The sequence below is a fragment of the Ostrinia nubilalis genome, chromosome 8 (assembly GCF_963855985.1).
Source record: "Ostrinia nubilalis chromosome 8, ilOstNubi1.1, whole genome shotgun sequence".
Taxonomy (NCBI): domain Eukaryota; kingdom Metazoa; phylum Arthropoda; class Insecta; order Lepidoptera; family Crambidae; genus Ostrinia; species Ostrinia nubilalis.
The window spans coordinates 7,983,595-8,002,806 of NC_087095.1; the positions used below are offsets into that span (position 1 = coordinate 7,983,595).

General features: G+C 35.7%; 1 protein-coding gene across 1 annotated transcript in view; it reads right to left on the reverse strand.

The window, feature by feature from the left end:
* The window catches only part of LOC135073860 (sushi, von Willebrand factor type A, EGF and pentraxin domain-containing protein 1), a 107,062-nt gene that overhangs the window by 25,406 nt on the left and 62,444 nt on the right, over positions 1–19,212 (reverse strand). The window contains exon 3 of the mRNA XM_063968082.1: positions 14,699–14,723. Coding sequence (XP_063824152.1) covers positions 14,699–14,723 — 25 coding nt within the window. The remainder of the gene's footprint in view (positions 1–14,698; positions 14,724–19,212) is intronic.

Below are 19,212 nucleotides of genomic sequence, written 5' to 3' on the forward strand. Positions count from 1 at the left end.
CACGTGAGTCTAGCGATTTTTGCCTTTACCAGCGCAGTCGTGTGCACATGACCTAGCTATTTAACTATAAAACAATACCTACCTAAACCGCTGCGTGTGACACGACAAAGAACTTGTGAGAATATTTTTTAGGCTCAAACAAAACAGCTGAAGTTATAAATAAAGTGAGACTAATGTGCGAAAGAAATTCCTATACATCAAAAGAGGCAAGATGCCACATTTCCCGTTGAATTTTAAATGCTTGCAAACCTTAAACAGTCGTAAGATTAGACAGTTTGGGATGAATCTTTCAAGTTTGAATTTTAAAAGAAGTCGAACGCAATGTAACGGAAGTAATGGAGGAGAATTGAAGTGGATACGTTCAGTTCTCTGGCTGATGAATGTTCATTGATCTGAGAGTGCTATTCCCACGTCGATAGTCATGGATGGCTGACTTTATAACTGTCCTGTATCTCAGTTTCAGATGTCAGCGGGTTGCTTCGCTGGTTGCATTGAGAGCCCTCTTAGACCCGTAACTATAGACTCGTGCGGGGCAAATAGCAATACGGAAGCCGAGATTGGGTTACGGCACGGGTATGAGCAATTAAGGGACAATTTCTAAGCAAGACGTCTGGGGGCAGTAGCAGTAGCTATTGACTATGCTATTGATAACAGTCTGACTGTAACAGCTATGCATGACGCAATTTGGGACTGTAACAATATAACTGTGTACGGGTAAGGTAACGTCAACGCCCTGGGCTGTTTGTTATGTTTGGATGTTTTCATGATCAGTTTCAAGACGGTTAAAGCTTTCGGATTTTGTCAGTAGGCAACATTTGCTTGATTTTTTCCTCGTTACTCCAAATTCCCAAAACTAGCATCGATTCGTCAGAACGTAATAAAATTAATATGATTCGTTAACCAACATCCTTAGATCTTATACATGCATGAGATTAAAAGTCACCGGTGAGTCACGATCGTGCTATGTGACCGAGGTGGCGCCTTTCACTCATTATGATTGAGCCTTCAAGGCTGTTTGTGGCTCGATCGGCTGTATCAACGTAAGCTTGCATTGTTTAGTCAATACTAAACGCATGTAAGTAGATAAGTACGTACGTTACCTTTGGGTCTCAAAGAGAAAAAAGTTTTCAATGCTACGCGTTGATTTTATCTGCTTACATAGACGCTGCTTTGTGCTGATGCCGTAGGTAAGTATCACTATTTAAAAGAGTTCTAAGTTATTTATTCGAGTCATACTGTATTCATGACATGTACTCAATCATTAATATTTTCATAAGGCCTTCAAAGTAACTACGAAATTACGAATGAATGAAAAATAAAAGTATAAAATCCTATTAGAAACTCTATTCACCCAATTAAAAGCTTGATAGCCGAAGTAAAAAAAGAAGGAAACTAATGAAAATAATTAGTAGAGCTCAGACAGAAACGTGTCTTGGCTAATTAAAGTTGCTGTTTGAAATAGCATCTAAGTTAAAAAGGTGAAGTTTAAAAATAACACGATTTTGTGCAATGTCGTGATACTCGTACATTCGTATGAAATAATATACTCACTAGCTAGGTATTGTAAATGTTTTTGTATTGTAAGAATATAGAAGACCAGTAGTTTTAATTTGTTTCATAACAGTTCTTTTTTTTCTCTATTCCCCGTATTATCTGTAGTTATTTGATTGACAGCTCTGTACATCGTTACGTAACTAATAAAATTCTCATGATTGAGCCTGTTGGTGATATAGTAAGTTTTTTACTTATACGATACCGTAAAATGTGCTAATGTTATCATTAATGCTCATTACGTGAACACAACGAGGTTTACAATTGAATTATCTTTCTCATCTAAATTACTGCATCTTATGGCTGATCTAGCGTGCGTTAGCAGACCGGCTGTGTTCTCATTAGAAACAGTAATCAGTAGGCAATATGAGGATTACTCATCAAAAAACTATCTATATCTTTATTTAACATTACCGCACTTAAGGCTATGATTAAGTACCTACGCCAATTTTGAGATGGCTGTGGCCTGTGGGCTTGAAAATTAAATTTGTTATAGTTGTCAGCATCTGGGCCTACTCAGCTAGCCAGATGTGACCTAAAAACGTTCGAATTATAATCTTATGTCTACAATTTTCATCGGATAAAGTTACGAACTTGACTGCGCCATCTCTTGTTGCGCTACTTCAACCTACAGTTCAATTGCCTAAGCTCTTATTCTGGAAGCAACGTAGATCCGTAGTAGATTTGCACGCTCAATAAATGACAGTGTGACATCTGCCTTACTAAACAACTGTGGGTCTAGACAAAGTGCAAATTATAATCGCAAACCAGTCGAAAAGTGGTCGAAAAACCCCTTTTTTGTATGGAGTTTTGACGGATTCGATTTTCGATTCGATCAAAAAGTGCGTTTTGTCTAGGGGGGCTGACCTAGTTTGCAATGCTCCAAATGTCAAGTCAGATGCGTGCCAAGTGTAAAGATGACACTATATCGAGCTAAACACTGAAGTCTCTTATGTAGTTGTATTATGGGCGAATTTACAACAAAAATATACAATTTGATGTGCTGTCATCTACAAGCTTGATGCGTAACCAAACAATAACTTTGATGTTGCGCCGTTAAATCTGTCGCTCGCGTCGACACGTACCTATTAGATGAAGGCACATTAGTTATATCGCGATTTCATGCCAGCTGCAACATTATGTCAATTAGTACGCCTCAACAGCTTTATAGGTTTTGGCATGTTGCAAAGATCAATTTCCCCTTTACTGCAAACGGTTTTCAGAGGTTTTCAGGCTATATACCTAATTAATTAGGCATCGCGCTAAGACTATATCCGGAAGCAGGATCGTGAACTACGATAGAAGCGATTAAATTTATAGTATTAGGGGAAAGGCACTGGTAATCTCGCGATCATATTCTCAATACATAAATTTTGATGCTCTACTCTGAAAACGACATAATTCGATATTCAACTACTATATTAGTTTCCTATTGTGAAGTGGGATAAAGCGTATCGATGAAAATCATTGTTTAGTGTACACCATTCCGGTTATTGTTGTGCCAGTTAACTATTTTAACATGATGATTTTTCAATTATTGTAGATTTAAATTACAAGTAGTCTCTGATCTTTTACCACAGGAGTGATAAACTTTAAATTGACTAAAAAGATGTAACTAATTTGGTAATTAAAAGAAGGCCATGTTATGTAATTAGAAAACTCGGTGATCATTTCGGATCAATTAGTAATAAAAAAATAAACAATGATGGTGAATGCTTCAAATGAAGTAGGTCTTAATTTATCAGGATGATTAAGATCTTTTCCGAAATAGTAGCTGCAGTGCTAAATTAAATTTTACGAAAAAAACCTGATTAAAGTAGTCTTCATCGTGAAAAAGAGAGCGAATTAAAAAGGAGCAAACTAACAAACGTCACATCATATTTCATAGCCTGCAGAATGAAGCGCAATTTCTCTTTCGCCTTTTTTTTCCTTACTCGGATAATTAATCTCCTCATAACTGTAGGGCAGATTTTTCGCTATTCTATCAATTAGTGAAGGCATGAAGTATTAAAATGTTGTATATTTAGAAATTTAATGAGAATGTTATTTTGAACTATAAAATCTTTTTGAATCCTGACTGAATAAAAATCGAAATTTAACTAAACTAACATAAATATGCACTTTAATGGAATTTCTTGTATTATAGCAATGAATAGTTTCAGTATCATTTTTATGAAAAAAAAAATTAAACCTACTTCACAATACGGGACATTCGAGCCGAGTGAGTATCTTACCGCAAGACACTGTTTACTATCTATACTTCTATAGTCTACAGTTGCCCTAGAGCACTCAATTAAGTACAGTTCAACTACACTCGACATCAAATAAATCGCACCTCCCGAGACGAGCATTTTCAAACGTATGCATCCCCACTTCCCACCAATATTGGCACCATTTTAAACCTAGTTCTAAACTTCATTTCATTAAAGGAAAGGTTTTTACCCCAAAAATGTGTCTTCAGAAGGATTCAGAGCCACTTCTTCAAAAAATAGGTAGTTACGCTTGAGCCAACTTTTATGGCTATAAAACTGTTAAGTTGGCATTAATCGCTATCCATCTGTTAAAGAGGACACGTGAGATCATAATTTGGTTTTATAACCATAAAAATTGGTCTAATTGATCCCAGAGGTGAGCCCAAAGTGAGGTCTTTTTTCAAGTCACATTTATGGTATTTGTTAATCATTTATTAAGAAATTAAATGTGTTTTTCTTTAAGGATATTTATAGGGCTTTCAAATAACACCAATATTGTTAGGGTACCATGATTGTGACAAAAGAAAATGTTTAAAGTTCGCGTCGCGGAAGGTGCGGTTTATTTGATGTTGAGTATATGTATCTTAATAACGACTTTTCAATATCTTAATATGGAACAGGGTGGCCATAAATTGTTTAATAGCAGATGGTATTAAGCCTGCGATTAGCGTCTCTAGGCCAGTCGTCTAACGGTAAGACCAGAGAAATACATAGTACGGATAAATTGCTACTACAATCATATACCGATAAATGCACTAGAATAAGTGACTTTATATCACACGATTTTGGTTCTACGTGGGACACTATTTAAGTTGTGAGCCTAACTATGAAAACAAAGTAGTTTATTATTAAAATGTTATTGATTGCATTTATTGGTATTGTCTTTCATGATTTATGTACTTTTTAATGTGTCTGAAACACTTTTCATAGCATTTTTTCCACTCAGCTTGAGGCACCTCCAAAGCATGGTTTTTGACCGCACCGACAGTTGCTTCTGGCTACATAAATCGCTGTTCACGCGTTTAATTTTAATATTTGGGTACCAAAAGAAGTGTTTAGATTCCAAGCAAGAATTTCGTAGCGTTGGACCTGTTTATTTCATATTTTGAGTGTTCAAATAGTCAGTTGTTTGACGAGACGTGTAAAAGCTCACATTTTCGTCACGAATGGCGATTCGACTATGCTGGTCAGTTTCCTTTATTAAACTGAAGACTTTTGGAAAAAAAGTGGCTGTTTACTATTAAGAATTAACCATTCTAAATTTCTCTAGTAACGTTTCTGTCATATAATCGAATATTTCGGAAAAATAGGCGACCGTAAGTTTCAAAGTGTTCCGAGCGCATGGGACTTTTGTTGGAATTGGTTCATCTTAAAACACCTCCATAGTCGATAGCTGTTTACTTTCAGGATCATTATACATAGATCCTTAATTCGTCAACTGTCACAATTTTAAAAACGGCTTTTACAGCTTTTTAAACGTATTTATCAAACATTTCCAAGGATTAAACGACACAAGCGTCCTATTGAGCGTTTGAAAAATTTTGTGATATCCAGCGAGAAAAAAACGTATTAACCATAATATGGTCATACAATATTTTATTACTGCTAGTGGAATTAATGCCTAGGATTATCTCAATCCTACGATATATCACATGACGAGGTTTCTTTTCCATTTTTCTGACAACATCAATGTTTTCCGCCACTATTAGTCATTTTGGACGACTTTCGCAAAGTTCACTGGTGAGCCAATGACATACAATATTATACTTTTTAAACTAGCGTTTTACAATGGTGAAGGATAGATCTTTATCACCAAAAGTGAAATTTAGCTGACTGCTTCAGTTTTGTATTGATTAACCACGTCGAAAGTCATAATAAATAGTCGCGCGAAAATTTCTGCAAGTCAATTCCATGTTTTTGTAGTCAAGATAATTTTCAATTCAATGTTAATAATACAAAACGTGCTCAAATGATAAAAAGTTTTGAATAAGGTTGTAGTCAAAAATGTCAAACTTTTCATTAAAAGTATCAGATGTCGTCTAACAACACGTTATGTTGTCGAGGCTCACAACTTAAATAGTGCCCTAGTACAATAGAGAAAATGCTTATTATACTTGCTATTAAGTCCAGATCCAATTAGGTTGAGTCTATTTTAGAGGGATACCACAGGATAAATTGCGTACTAGATAAGAATTAACCGAATTCTAATTAGATTAGATCTAAAACACTAGATCTATGATCTAATTAATTGGATCATTATTAACACAACACAAAACAAAGTATCAGGTCACAGAATTGCCTGGGCAGGAGAGTTCTGAATGAAAAGACGATTCTCTGACCAATGAACGAAAGAACATGTCAAGTCCAAAGTGAATTGACACAAACTCGTCCCGAGTCGTTCTAATTATAATTGTATAGCTAAAATTCCCGGACATCAGTCTATAAGTAAATAATAATACAAATATTTGATCAGTTATGCATGCCCTTTTCAGGTCACTTATACACGCCCTAAATATGTATAGCTGGCCCTATTTATCTAATGAGAACACAGTCGACAATGATCAGTGGAATTAAGTCTTTGATTCCTTCCATTTCCACGATCCCTCTTTCCATTAATGACGTCATTTGCCTGTCCATTTCATTTTGTTCAAGGTAAACGTAACGTTATCTCTGAACGCATCTAAGATTGTCGCGGCATCGGATTATTCCACTTTGTTCACCTGGGTGAAGAAAGCGGAATTTTTAGTGTCCTCACATTCACCTCGGAACCATTTCACCCAGGTGATATCACCAGGATGATGATGGACCAGGTGAACAGATGCAAACCTGGGTGAATTAATTCCTAGCTGAACAAAGGCGACTAAACAAACAGGAAAATGACGCTGAGTGAAATGAGGACACTAAAATTTCCGCTTTATTTTCTTTCGCACCCAGGTGATATCACCCAAGTGAACAAAGTGGAATAATCCGCATCGTGGGGTCTAAACGAAGGCGGCATAGCTCCGCAGAATTTATCCAAGATCTTCATAACCGCGCTAGGGGAAAAGAATTCCACCTTTTCATAGTGACGATTGTTAGCTCAACAGCCAGTTTGCTTTTCTTTTATTCCGTCCAATCTTCGTCTGATTGTTTGAATTTAACTAGTTCTGCAATACGCGTTGGGAATTTCAAGCAGTTTAGCTAGACTCTAATTTTAGAACGAAATTTTGTGGCCGAGTTAGTTTACCTCAGTATTTTTAATATTATTTCTAAAATGGAAGAGGTCGGAGAAAAAACAAAAAGTGAGTTAAACTATGGTCCTGAGAAAAAACGCGTAGATTTTCATCATTCAATTAAGAGGTAGGTATTATAAACATTTTTATTAATAAAAGTATGACACAAAGAATGTATGAAAACATTCGGTGTAAAATAACAATGACGAGCTCGAAACAATGATCTAATTTCACTGTAAGTTTTTGCATACGCCCGTTTTGATTGATATTCCGCCAATCTGTGATAGTTAATTAATACTCGTATTATTCCAACAGATCAGCACCCCCACTATGATTAATTAATTTTGAATTGGTCAGTAGTTTGCACAGGTGACGCAGCGCCCGTCTTGTGGCTGAAATGTCTTGCATATCATTACACTGTAGGCTTCAGTGTGTTGTGTTCATAAGCTGTCAATGCCGGTGCTTGTCTCCAATGTAGCTTAGAAATCGTTCTAGGTATTATGTAAAGCACGAGTACATGGACAAAATTAAAAACGTGATAGTTTTAATTCAGTGTGCTTACCATGAGTTAACATTAGGTGTGCTTGCTAGCGACTACGTAAATAAATTAAATGAAGCCTGAGTTGCACCACCTAACTTTAATAGTAACTATATCGATAATCGTGGAGTTTCATAGACTTTTGACGTTTGTTAAAGTTAAAGTAACATGGTGCAACCCAGCCTAAATGTATGACATATTGTAGAGTGCCCCTAGCGGCTACTTTCAAGAAATAAAATCTTCATAGATGTTTTGACGCCATGAAAGCACACTGAAATTGGTACGCTCTGGCGTCTTTTTTTAGTAATTTCGCCATGTGAAGCGATTATTTATTTATTTTTTTACTTTTTAAAACACAAGTTACAGTCAGATTTCGAAGTATAAACTGTCGCAAATGTAACTTTGTCTAGGCCCAAAGATAGATGTGAATTTGTTTTCAAAATTAATCTATTTGTACCCACTTTGTTGCAATCAATGGTTAACGACGTAAAACCGTAAAAACTTTTTATAGCTCTAAAGTTTTTATTAACGCTGACGGCTTGTGGTTATTCTAGTTACGTAATAAAACATTTGAAATGTTAAGTTAAGGTGAAATCTATAATGAAGTAACTAAACCAGTCTTAATACTACAAATCATTACTTGACGGTTTGAAATAAGTTTTAGTGCCTTTTTCCTCTGATGTGGATTATTACGCGAGCTACACGCACGGATAGTAAAACCAGAGTAAATACAAATGAGTAGGTCATCTTCATAGAAACGCACCGAGCGCGGTTTGTATGTGAGCGCGCACATACTGACAAAATTCGGCGCAACCACGACTGGCTCCCCGCTAATCCACGCTAAATTTTGTCAGTGTGTGCATGCGCGCCGCATACGTATTGGCGCGCTCACATACAAACCGCGCTCGTGCGTTTCTATGAAGATGACCTACTCATTTGTATTTACTCTGGTAAAACCATGTATGAAAATACAAATGAAATGTAGGCAACCCGCATGCGGATTGCGGACCATCCGCGCGTGCCGAAATCCTCATCACAGGAAAAAGGCACTTACGGTGTTTTCTTTTAAAGTCGTTTACAAACGCCTGCATCAATGGAAACGCAGTCAATTTAAGACACAATCAGTATGCAGAACAGTGGCAGATGGAGCTAAATCGAAATCTACCGCAGACATACTGCACGATTGACTGACGGGCTAGACTTGAATGGATTACAGTTTGTGCCTAATTACTTATGTGATGATGTCGCAACGTTGTCGGAGAAATGTGGGCGTGACGTTTCACAAGGCCGTTGCCGCGTTGCCTTGTCAATGACAGTTTTGAACACAACGAAGATCCTATGTTAATTTACTTAATTAAATAATCACATTCGATTCTGCTACTCTTAGAAAATGTCGATGAATCATGTGGAACACAACAGAAATATAATATACTAAGTGACGTTTTGAGTAGCACCAATTTTACCAAGCTTGAATTTTCACATAGATAAACATAATAGAAATAATTTTATGGCGCGGACTCTTCCTTCATTCACCATCAATACTATATTACTTCCTTCCTTACCTTCCTTCGCACATAGGTACTATATACATTTAATAGTTGGGTTTGTTGCCAACTTGAACCTTTATTCATAAAGAAATAGTTTTATTATTAATGAATTTTTTGTCCCTTTGAATTTTGAAGCATAACTAAGAAGAAAATTACTAAGAAGATATTTTTATTTATTCACAGAAACATCTGAAATTCTTAGCTACTGTCGCCAACTTCAGCCATTCATGTTCATTCTGTATATTAGTTTTCGTATGTTTACCGCTATACCCGAGCTCGTGGAACTGCGGAATTATTAAATTTTCAACGACTTTCACAATAGATATTTAGTCTTAGTTAGCTATGTTGCTTAAGTTTCAAAAGTACCGTGGAAGCAATCTTATCTTAGACTTTAATTTGCCTATTAAAATGTAGAGACATAAAATAACTTTTTACAAAGATTCTTAAGAGGCCATAAATTATAATTTTATGGATAAAGTGACTGATGTTGACAGATAAGAAAAAAGAATGCCCTTCACTATTATCGCATTTCAAACAGGATTGTGCCTAAAGCAAAATGCTAAGAAGAGTTTCATATTAATAAAACTCAGAATGGGAATTTGGTATAAAAATACAATCATAGAAGACAATTCACTAAAATCTAATATCCTAGCACAGGACGGGAGCTTGCAACATAGATTAAGCTGTTCGTTAGCGGAGGTGGTAACGCAGCCTCACAAGTCACTCGTGTTAATTCCAACTTAGAATTGACTCAATCCGTCTTGGCGCGCGTCTAGGGGGTCAAATTCACAACACTACCTACCCTTCATTCGACTATATTCGTCTCTATCGCCAACGTTATAATCCTATAGCAAGTGAGAAAGACAGAGCCGAGAAAACAGATAGCGAGTTGAGGAATAGACGCCCAGAATTGATGCTGCGAGCAAGCGTGCCCAAATAATTTAGCAGGAATGCGAGAACTAGAGACATGCGCTTATTGAATGGATGAATTGTACAAATACTGTTGAATATGATAGTAAGGGGAAAATTAGGTAATGGTTTAAGAGATTGTACTGAAACTTGACTCATTTGGCCATCCTATTTAAAAATTACACATCTAAAGATTTTTCAGTCACCAACATGAAACAATGTCGTAATAATAAATTTAAAGATTCTCCACATGATAGTAGGTAATATAGATTGCATTACCTTGACATCATATAGCCTCCCGCCTACTAGTTGTTCGATTAATCAGGTAGACTTATGTGCGACTTCGACACATCGAGCGATCGAACTACTCGAGATTGTGATCACCCCGACGGGGCCTGTGTCAACTGCTCGTCTGAGGCCAATTTCCTAGCCTTAATTAGGTGGTAGACGAATATGAACCCTGAGCACTGGCCTTAATTCAAGTGTGGTACTGCGATGCAGAGAAATGGAATCGAAGAGGCGAAAGGAAAATGAAAACAATTGCCTGTTTATTATAGTTTGAATTTAGAATCATAGCAATTTTTTATTAATTTGCTTTTTTTTTGTGTAATGTTTCAGAAGTCTTATGTGCCAGCTATAAAATCAATTAATAATTTACTATCACACCTCTTTTTATCAATAAGTTTTTAAAACACAAGTGTCGGCTCAATATTTTCAAAAGTTAAACTTTTATGTTGAAATATGGCTGTGGGATGCCAAAAGATAATCCGCACGAGTAAAGCCGCGTGCGTTCGTTGGCTGTAATAATTAAAATGACAAATTGGAGGTGCCGTCTGTTCCTGATGGCAACTAGCGGGCTGCGATTATAATATCCCCATCACCCAAATTGCCGCTTCTTTCACAAAATTAAATCCTACATGATAATTTTATTGATAAAAACTGTAATTGAGACCGTAAATTTTAATACGTAACATTATTAAGAACGATAAATTCAACCTTATGCGCGCGCACTCGTAACGGTTTTACGATAAATTTTAAAGTTAATTACAAAATTATTTGTTCGGAAACACCTTTTCTACGTTTAAGTAAATATTTAAGTGAGCCCACCATATTGCTTGGATTTATGAATGATTCTATCAGAGGGGGCTGGAAGCAGTGAAATTAACGCCAGCAGTAATAATATTATCAGTCGAGATTAATTAACCTGATGTACACAGAGATATAAAAAAAAGGGTTGGTTAGACCTTTAATTTTATTGAGATAAATTAAGATCCTAAAAGTAGGTATCTTCTTTTTCTTAATTGACTGTAAAAAGACCAACAATTTTTTCATCTATTACAGTAGATATTATCATTTTCTCAATGCATAATTATATTGTCTATACAATATAATTATGCATTGAGAAAATGATTGTAGCCAAAGGATTATTTTAACAGAAGTTTACTAAAAAACCACGACCAAAACCGTAGTTCCAGGCGAATTACCCCCAACACTTCATACTTCATGTCTTTTAACTCCAAAGTGGTTGTATGTTGCTGTAAACTCTCACTGCATTTTAAAATTGAAACTTGTAACTCATTTAGAATTCATTTCATAAGCAGATTTATTCTGAGACGTCCCTTTACAGGTTTAAGCGTCCAGACCGATTTCAGAGAAGGTATACATTAATATTTATCAAACGAGACTGGCAGGTCCTTGAACTTGCTTTTAGCTGATTTATTGTAAGACATTTCAATATAGATACCGACAATTAATATCATCAAAGTCAACTTCTAATGAAGAACATTCAACAAAGTTGTTTGGGGCGTTTGAGGGCGGACAAACTATGCGCTGTATTTAATTATTTAACATAGGTAGAGAGGATTGTTATATAAGTAACAGTATGATCTTAAACCTTGTCATACATATTTTTGTGATAAAACTTACCGTTTAGCTGAAAATCTCAAAAACCCGTATTTTTTAAGTTTGACCTTGAATTTTTTTTTAGCACATGTCGGATCGATGGGGACTTTTCACAGTTAATTTATAATGGTGCTCCGAACATGCGCACCAATTTTCAGCTGTATGCGAATTAATGCAGGGTTCATGTCTAAATTGACTGGACTAATATATTAGTTTATACTTTCTTAATGCATTATAAGATCAAAGGGAAACGCCGGTAATAATTTTACATTATAAATATCAATTAATGCCTCGTAATGTGCGTTTAAGATTTTCATATTCTTAAATTCATCATCATTATCATCATTTCAGTCATAGGACGTCCACTGCTGAACATAGGCCTCCCCAAATGCTTTCCGCGTTGATCGTTTCGTTTATTACTTAAATTAATACATAGTAAATTAATAGGCTGTGATAAAACTGCCTAGTTGCTGTCAACAATTCTACGTATGTACTTCACAAAATATTTTTTAAAGGTAGAGCATTTATGATGAAGATTTAAACTCTTTAAAAATCAGTGAGGTATGTGTATTGGTAACTGAGAATTTTCTTTGAATTTGTATTCAGTCTCAAAAAATAATTCTTCTTGCATCAGTATCTTCATGATCCGATTTCCTAATGACCTTGAATGCATCCGTGAAGTAAGTATTACCACCTACTTAAGTAAGTATTACGTTCATATCTCTATTCTATGTCAATACTCGCAACCAGTGCATAAACACAGTGATTTGTTGCTAATGTTCCTCGAGTTTGAGTGCAGAAGAAATTATTGGTAATCTAGTTTAGTCTGAAAAATAAGATAAGGTAAGATAGCCAGTTCCTCCGTGGTTAAAGATTCCGGGTGAAGCTCGCATCCACCTTTGGCCTGATCGTCACTTACCATCAGGTGAGATACAGGCCAAGAGCTTCCTGCATTTCTTCAATAAGCGCAGAAAGACGCAAAAAATCTAACGAAAGGATCTAAACACACAATGTAACGGTAATCGTATAGTTTTAGGCTAAGTTGCATCACCTTAGTTTAACTACACTCGACATCAAATAAATCGCACCTCCCGCGACAAGCATTTTCAAACGTATGCATCCCAACTTCCCACCAATATTGGCACTATTTAAAAGCCTAGTTCTAACCTTAATTTCATTAAAGGAAAGGTTTTTACCCCAAAAATGTGTCTAGGGAAGGATCCAGAGTCACTTCTTCAAAAAATAGGTAGTTACGCTAAAGCCAACTTTTATGGCTATAAAACTGTTAAGTTGGGATTAATCGCTATCCATCTGTTAAAGAGGACACGTGAGATCATTATTTGGTTTAATAACCATAAAAAATGGTCTAATTAATCCCATAGGTGGGCCCAAAGTGTGGTATTTTTTCAAGTCACATTTATGGTATATGTTAATCATTTATTAAGAAATTAAATGTGTTTTTCTTAAAGGATATTTATTGGGCTTTCAAATAACACCAATATTGTTGGGGCACCATGATTGTGTCTGAAGAAAATCGTTAAAGTTCGCGTCGCGGAAGGTGCGGTTTATTTGATGTTGAGTATATAACGTTAACGGGTGTTTTTTGTATGGAGCTTGACAGATTTTTGACGTTTGTCAAAGTTAAAATAAGATGGTGCAACCTAGCCTTATTGTCATGTTCATTCTATGAGAATTGCAGCTGCAATTACGGCTATCGCGTGGCAAGTGACAAGTGCTTTTCTTAAAATTAATTATGCCCTTTTAAATGTTTTTGTCTCACAGTTTGGACTCAAAAGAATATTTCGTTAACGACGTGATGAATTAACATGTGGCATTGCTTAATCTGTGTAGGCGTTAACTTTGAGAAGCTGCATTGCGCCATAAGTCTTTCATCAGGCTTTGTTCCAGCTGGTTTGTTTGTACAGACAGACGACGTCACATCAAGCTAAACTGTAGAATCTTATGTAGTGGTAAGTAATAGATACTATATTGCAACAAACGTATAAGTGTGCTGTCGACTCTATGTAGAACGCGATGTCAAAGTGTTGCCCACACTGGGGTTAAGCTAATTATAGTATAGTTTGAAGTTTGATAAAGCGCGGTTATTGTATTGCGAATTGCGCGCTATATGACAGATATACATAAATGTATATCTATGTTCGCGATCGCTATAGGTTCTGTCTGCTCGTATCAGCGTCAAAAAATTCTATTAAGATTTTATTTCTTAAAAGTAGCCACTAGGGGCGCTGCACAATATGTCATAAATTTAAATGTCATTTTTTTACGCAGTCGCTAGCGAGCACACCTAACGTAAACTCATGGTAGGCACACAGAAAACAGTTTTTCGATAAGTATTTTGTACAGTTTAGAAATAATCGAGTGAGAATCACTAATGAAATAGGCAAGCTACTGTAAAATTACATTTAATCGTCTCTATGAAGTGGGCTGTGGGAACTTGAAACTATATCAAGGGATGCCCTTTTTGTACCCAATCCTGTTCAAGGAATACCTAGAGAGATTATGATCGCAGTTTTCGTCGTGGTCTTTGACGTTGATAAGAAAGAAGAAAAATGAGTTGGCAAGTTAATTATTAACGTTATCAGCGACAGCAACTGTATTCATTTCATTACAATACCTTACCTCTCGAAACATAATTTTCAGAAATAATGGAATAAAGCACAACTTTTCTGTTCTATTATTATTGTGATATACACTCATTTTTCACATCGTCTGAAAAAGCTCTGCGAACTATCACGTGATAATGTGAGAACTAAAAATTTTACTTACCATTTGGACATGTGAATAGATTTCCCTGAAACAAAAATAAATAACATTAGTGATTGTTTTTAAATTACACAGTTACTTAAAGCTTAATAATATGTGTAGTTCCTATCATCATATCAGCAAAGCATTCTGTTATGTACCTAAGTACAATTATAAAGCTCAGTGTTCATTTAAAATTGAAATATTTTTTGCAGGGTGTAGGACAAGTTTGCAAAATACTACACACATTTACAGATTTATGTGTCAATTGATACGGTGACGACAAAATGTGCTTTTATGTGCGTAAATTATGAAATACTTAACTAAAGACTGTCATAAGAAAAGTTATGTAAATACATACGGTAGTTTTACGGTCGTAAAACGTTACACTCTCAAGTTAAGTCGGCGTCATTAAGCTCTATAGTCTAGAGCAGTTCATTGCATAACGTTACTCACTAGACCAATGTCCCGCAACTGTAGTACCTAAACGATTCTGAAACGTCAAGTTGCAAAAATCTAAAACTGACACCCCAGTACGTATTGATAGTAGCGCCCTCCTGACAATGTCATAGCTGGGACAGTTCAGTGTTGGAGATCTTAGTAGGATGTCATATAGATGAACTACACTGAACTGTCCCACCAAACTCATTGACAGCGCGGCGCCACCATCGTTCAACTATACATTATTATAATTTCCAACATGGCAAAAATCGGAACCAGCGATCCGGTATTGACGGTGGCGCCCCCCTACTATCAGTGTCATTGATGAGACGGTTCGTTGTAGTTCGACAATACCTACGACATTGAGCAACCTTACATCTGACATCACGTCTGGCAATGTCAAATTAAGTAAAAGGCACAAGAAAAGATAAGAAGAAATTCTTTGGAAGGCAGTTGAATGGAAAGCACGGTTGATCTGTTGAATTATTTTATAAGCTTTTTTTATTGATGTTTTCTTACTTATTTTGTATTCTTATGTGAAGAGACGTGTTAAAAATCATTGAAACAATATAAATTTGATGTATTATGTATGGGTTCATAACAAAGTGCAGAAAACATTTCGTTTACGTTCACGGCATTAAGTTCGCCTTTTGTATCGCAATTTTTGTGTGCAATAAAGATTTTAATAAATAAATAAATGAATCTTTTATTTTAGGTTAATATACAAATAGCTACGTGACCATTGTGGTCGCTATTTGTATTGAATGGAGTGTTTGTTTGAACCGCTGAATCCGTGTCGCGTTGATTCGATTATGCGATTACCGAGTACGGCGGAACTAAATGAAAGCCAATTTTGTCCAACAGTTTTTATCTAAGCTAATATTTACGTTCTAAAAAGGTACCTACACAAAAATAGTTTATAAACTTTAGAGACAAGTTTTGGGCTTGATGATATTAAATTATTGTATCTGTCTGCTGAACGGAGAGTATGCAGTATACAGGGTGGAAACGATAAGTCATCTCTTGCTTTGATAGAGCTCGTGAAGCACATTCAGGATCAGAAAACAGATTTATAGTTTAGAAATAATCGAGTGAGAATCACTCATTGTTTTCACCCTGTATAATGTATTTCGTTTGGACGTATTCTAGTTTGGATCATAGTGACCATCTGTAACCTAAATGGCCTAATGGAATAGGCAAGCTACTGTAAAATTACATTTAATCGTCTCTATGAAGTGGGCGGTGGGAACTTGAAACTATATCAAGGGATGCCCTTTTTGTACCCAATCCTGTTCAAGGAATACCTAGAGAGATTATGATCGCAGTTTTCGTCGTGGTCTTTGACGTTGATAAGAAAGAAGAAAAACGAGTTGGCAAGTTAATTATTAACGTTATCAGCGACAGCTACTGTATTCAATTATTCATTTCATTACAATACTGAATACTAAATGACAAAACAAATAGAGGCATATTCCCTGAAACAATTTGAACTGCTCTATTGCATTCAGGCAATCGGTTTCATTCGTTTTGCTCACAATATTTGACGATTGTCTGGTCTATTTGCTGTCCTAATAGTGACTGTTAGCACAGTGTCGGTAACTGCGCTACCGATAGTACATGTCAATAAACTTTAGTGATTTTATAAATTATCTATAATCAAAAATATTTTGAAACAGAAACTGAACTGTCTGAGTGATTTTAATTAATATTTTTGTTTTGTAATAGATGCTTACATAACTCAGTAGTCAATTTAGTGCCAATGTCATTCTACGACTTTGTTTTAATTAGATTTGAAGCAGATTGATAAAATTAATGGAACTACACAAGCATAATTTATTGCTGAACAATCTTTTAACCTAGCTCTATATTTTTGCATCCACCTTGTGAACTAACACTGACTTACTATTACCGAGGCATATTTCGTGCATGCTAACTTTAAATACTCGTATCGATTATTCCACGGTGTAATTCGATTATATACCCGAATGCGATTGGATCGAGCAGCGCGGTCACGGCTCGCAACTGTCCTCGGTAACTCACTTTCCCCCTAGTTTGGCAAGCCATTTCGACTAGGCGGAGAGCAAGGCGATCTATTTTGGTTCATTTGTTTCTGTTTTTTGAATACGTTTTTTATTACATTAGTATTTAAGGTGTTGATTGTTGGACAACTTGTGCGCCAGTGTTTTTGTTATGAGCGGACGCAATTGAGAGGGATATGGCATTGCCCTTCAACTATTCTGAATTCTATAGTTGTAGTAATGTGACTAACTGATGACTGTTAGAGACTTCGTAGTCTACATATAAAGTATATTAGTTAAGTGTGCTTGAGCCACAATATTAAAAAAAGCTTGATGTGTTGTAGCTTTTTGTATTATTAACGTTAAAAAATCAACTACCTCAGATGGTATTTGACCCCAGACATTTTCCTTTGCCGGGAGAATACTCGAACTTTCAAACATTTAATAAATTACTTTCATTCATACAAATACACGCCTTTTTAATTATTCATACGAGTATTACTTTAACTCTAATTAACTCTGTCTGGAAACTCTTCAAGTGCCTAGAAAACATTTGCATAGTTGGGTTTAAATACTCATAAGTCTCAGTCTCTTGGTCTAAAACGTTTCAAACTGTCACAACCGTGCCGTTTTATATCAATTTTGAGTGGAAAACTGTAATCCGGGCCTGCTGTGGTCCACTGTCCAGTTATGTGGTGAAACTTCATCACGTGACATGTTTCGTTGCAATGTAACGATGAATATCGTTTTGAATGCTTTTAATTCTGTTGTCACTACCGTACGTACATTATTGTACATACATGCCTACCTGAGTTACTTTTTATCGGACTGCGCCAGAAGAAGGGAGCTAGCTACTTACGTATGGGTCCACTAACTTGTAAATTATCTTTCATAATCATGGGAGCTTGACTAACATAATATGGCATACTGTGTGAGGAGGAAACGGATAATTTAAGTGAAATTCGACTCAAATTAGGGTGATTGATGGAAACGCAAGAAAAATAAGACTAGTGCATTCAACTACCGGATCTACCAGTTAATCTAGTCCTACCAAATCATCGTAAAACGAAACTAGGATATGAAAATCAATGTCCGCCCACACTTAATTGTCTGTTAAAATGAAAACATCGTTCGCTGGGAAACTCAACGTGTTTGCACTGCGGAATCAATAGATTTAGTTATGTGATTGCCATTGTGTTGTTCATGGGAACGAGCGGTGTTTTTCTACAATATTTTGTGCTGGGTTATTATGTGACTGAGATATGTACTTCCTTATTTAAACAATAACAGTAGGTTTTGAATTTACATTGTGATTATAACAGTTTCATGTTTAAGTTACCAAACTTTGACCGTAACTATAACGAAAACCGACATTTTTGTATGGAGTTTGACAGAATATTCGACGTTTGTTACAGTCAAAGTAAGATGTTGCCACCAACCCAGCCTAATCAAAATCCATACAGAAACACCAGTTATCGTTATATTTACGGACAAGTTAGATGGTGCAACTCAGCTTAAGTGTTTTAAAAATTGCATAGATTTAACAACATCTAGTCCACAAGACGAAGGAACGAAAGAAAATTACTTTTCAAGCGTGTAGGTATTTGTGAACCTACGAATACTTTAAAATACTGTAATCCTAACTATTGTACCTAATTGAATTTTGTTAAGATTATGAACATGTAATACTTATAAATCATATGAAATGGAAAGTAGGCAAGCGAATTCTTCATTAATAAAGATACCCAAGTTAAGTATAAGGAATTAGTAGGTCCTCTAATTCCGGTATTAGTAAAGATTAAGTTTGAATTTCATAAGAATTCCAAATAAAAGTTTATGACACACAAATACAATTGCAATTAACTCTATTTTCACATTAATGTCTTCTTCGTCATAAATATGCATTGTTTACTTTCATAAAAACTTAATGTTGCTAATATGATGCCGTAATAAGCAATTAGCTACCGTAATGACGTGGCTTAAAATTCTTTGTGGCATTGACACATAGCCGTGAATAAAAATTTATTTTAATCACGGCCTGCGGTAATTACTTTAACATTTTATTAAGAACCATGTCAT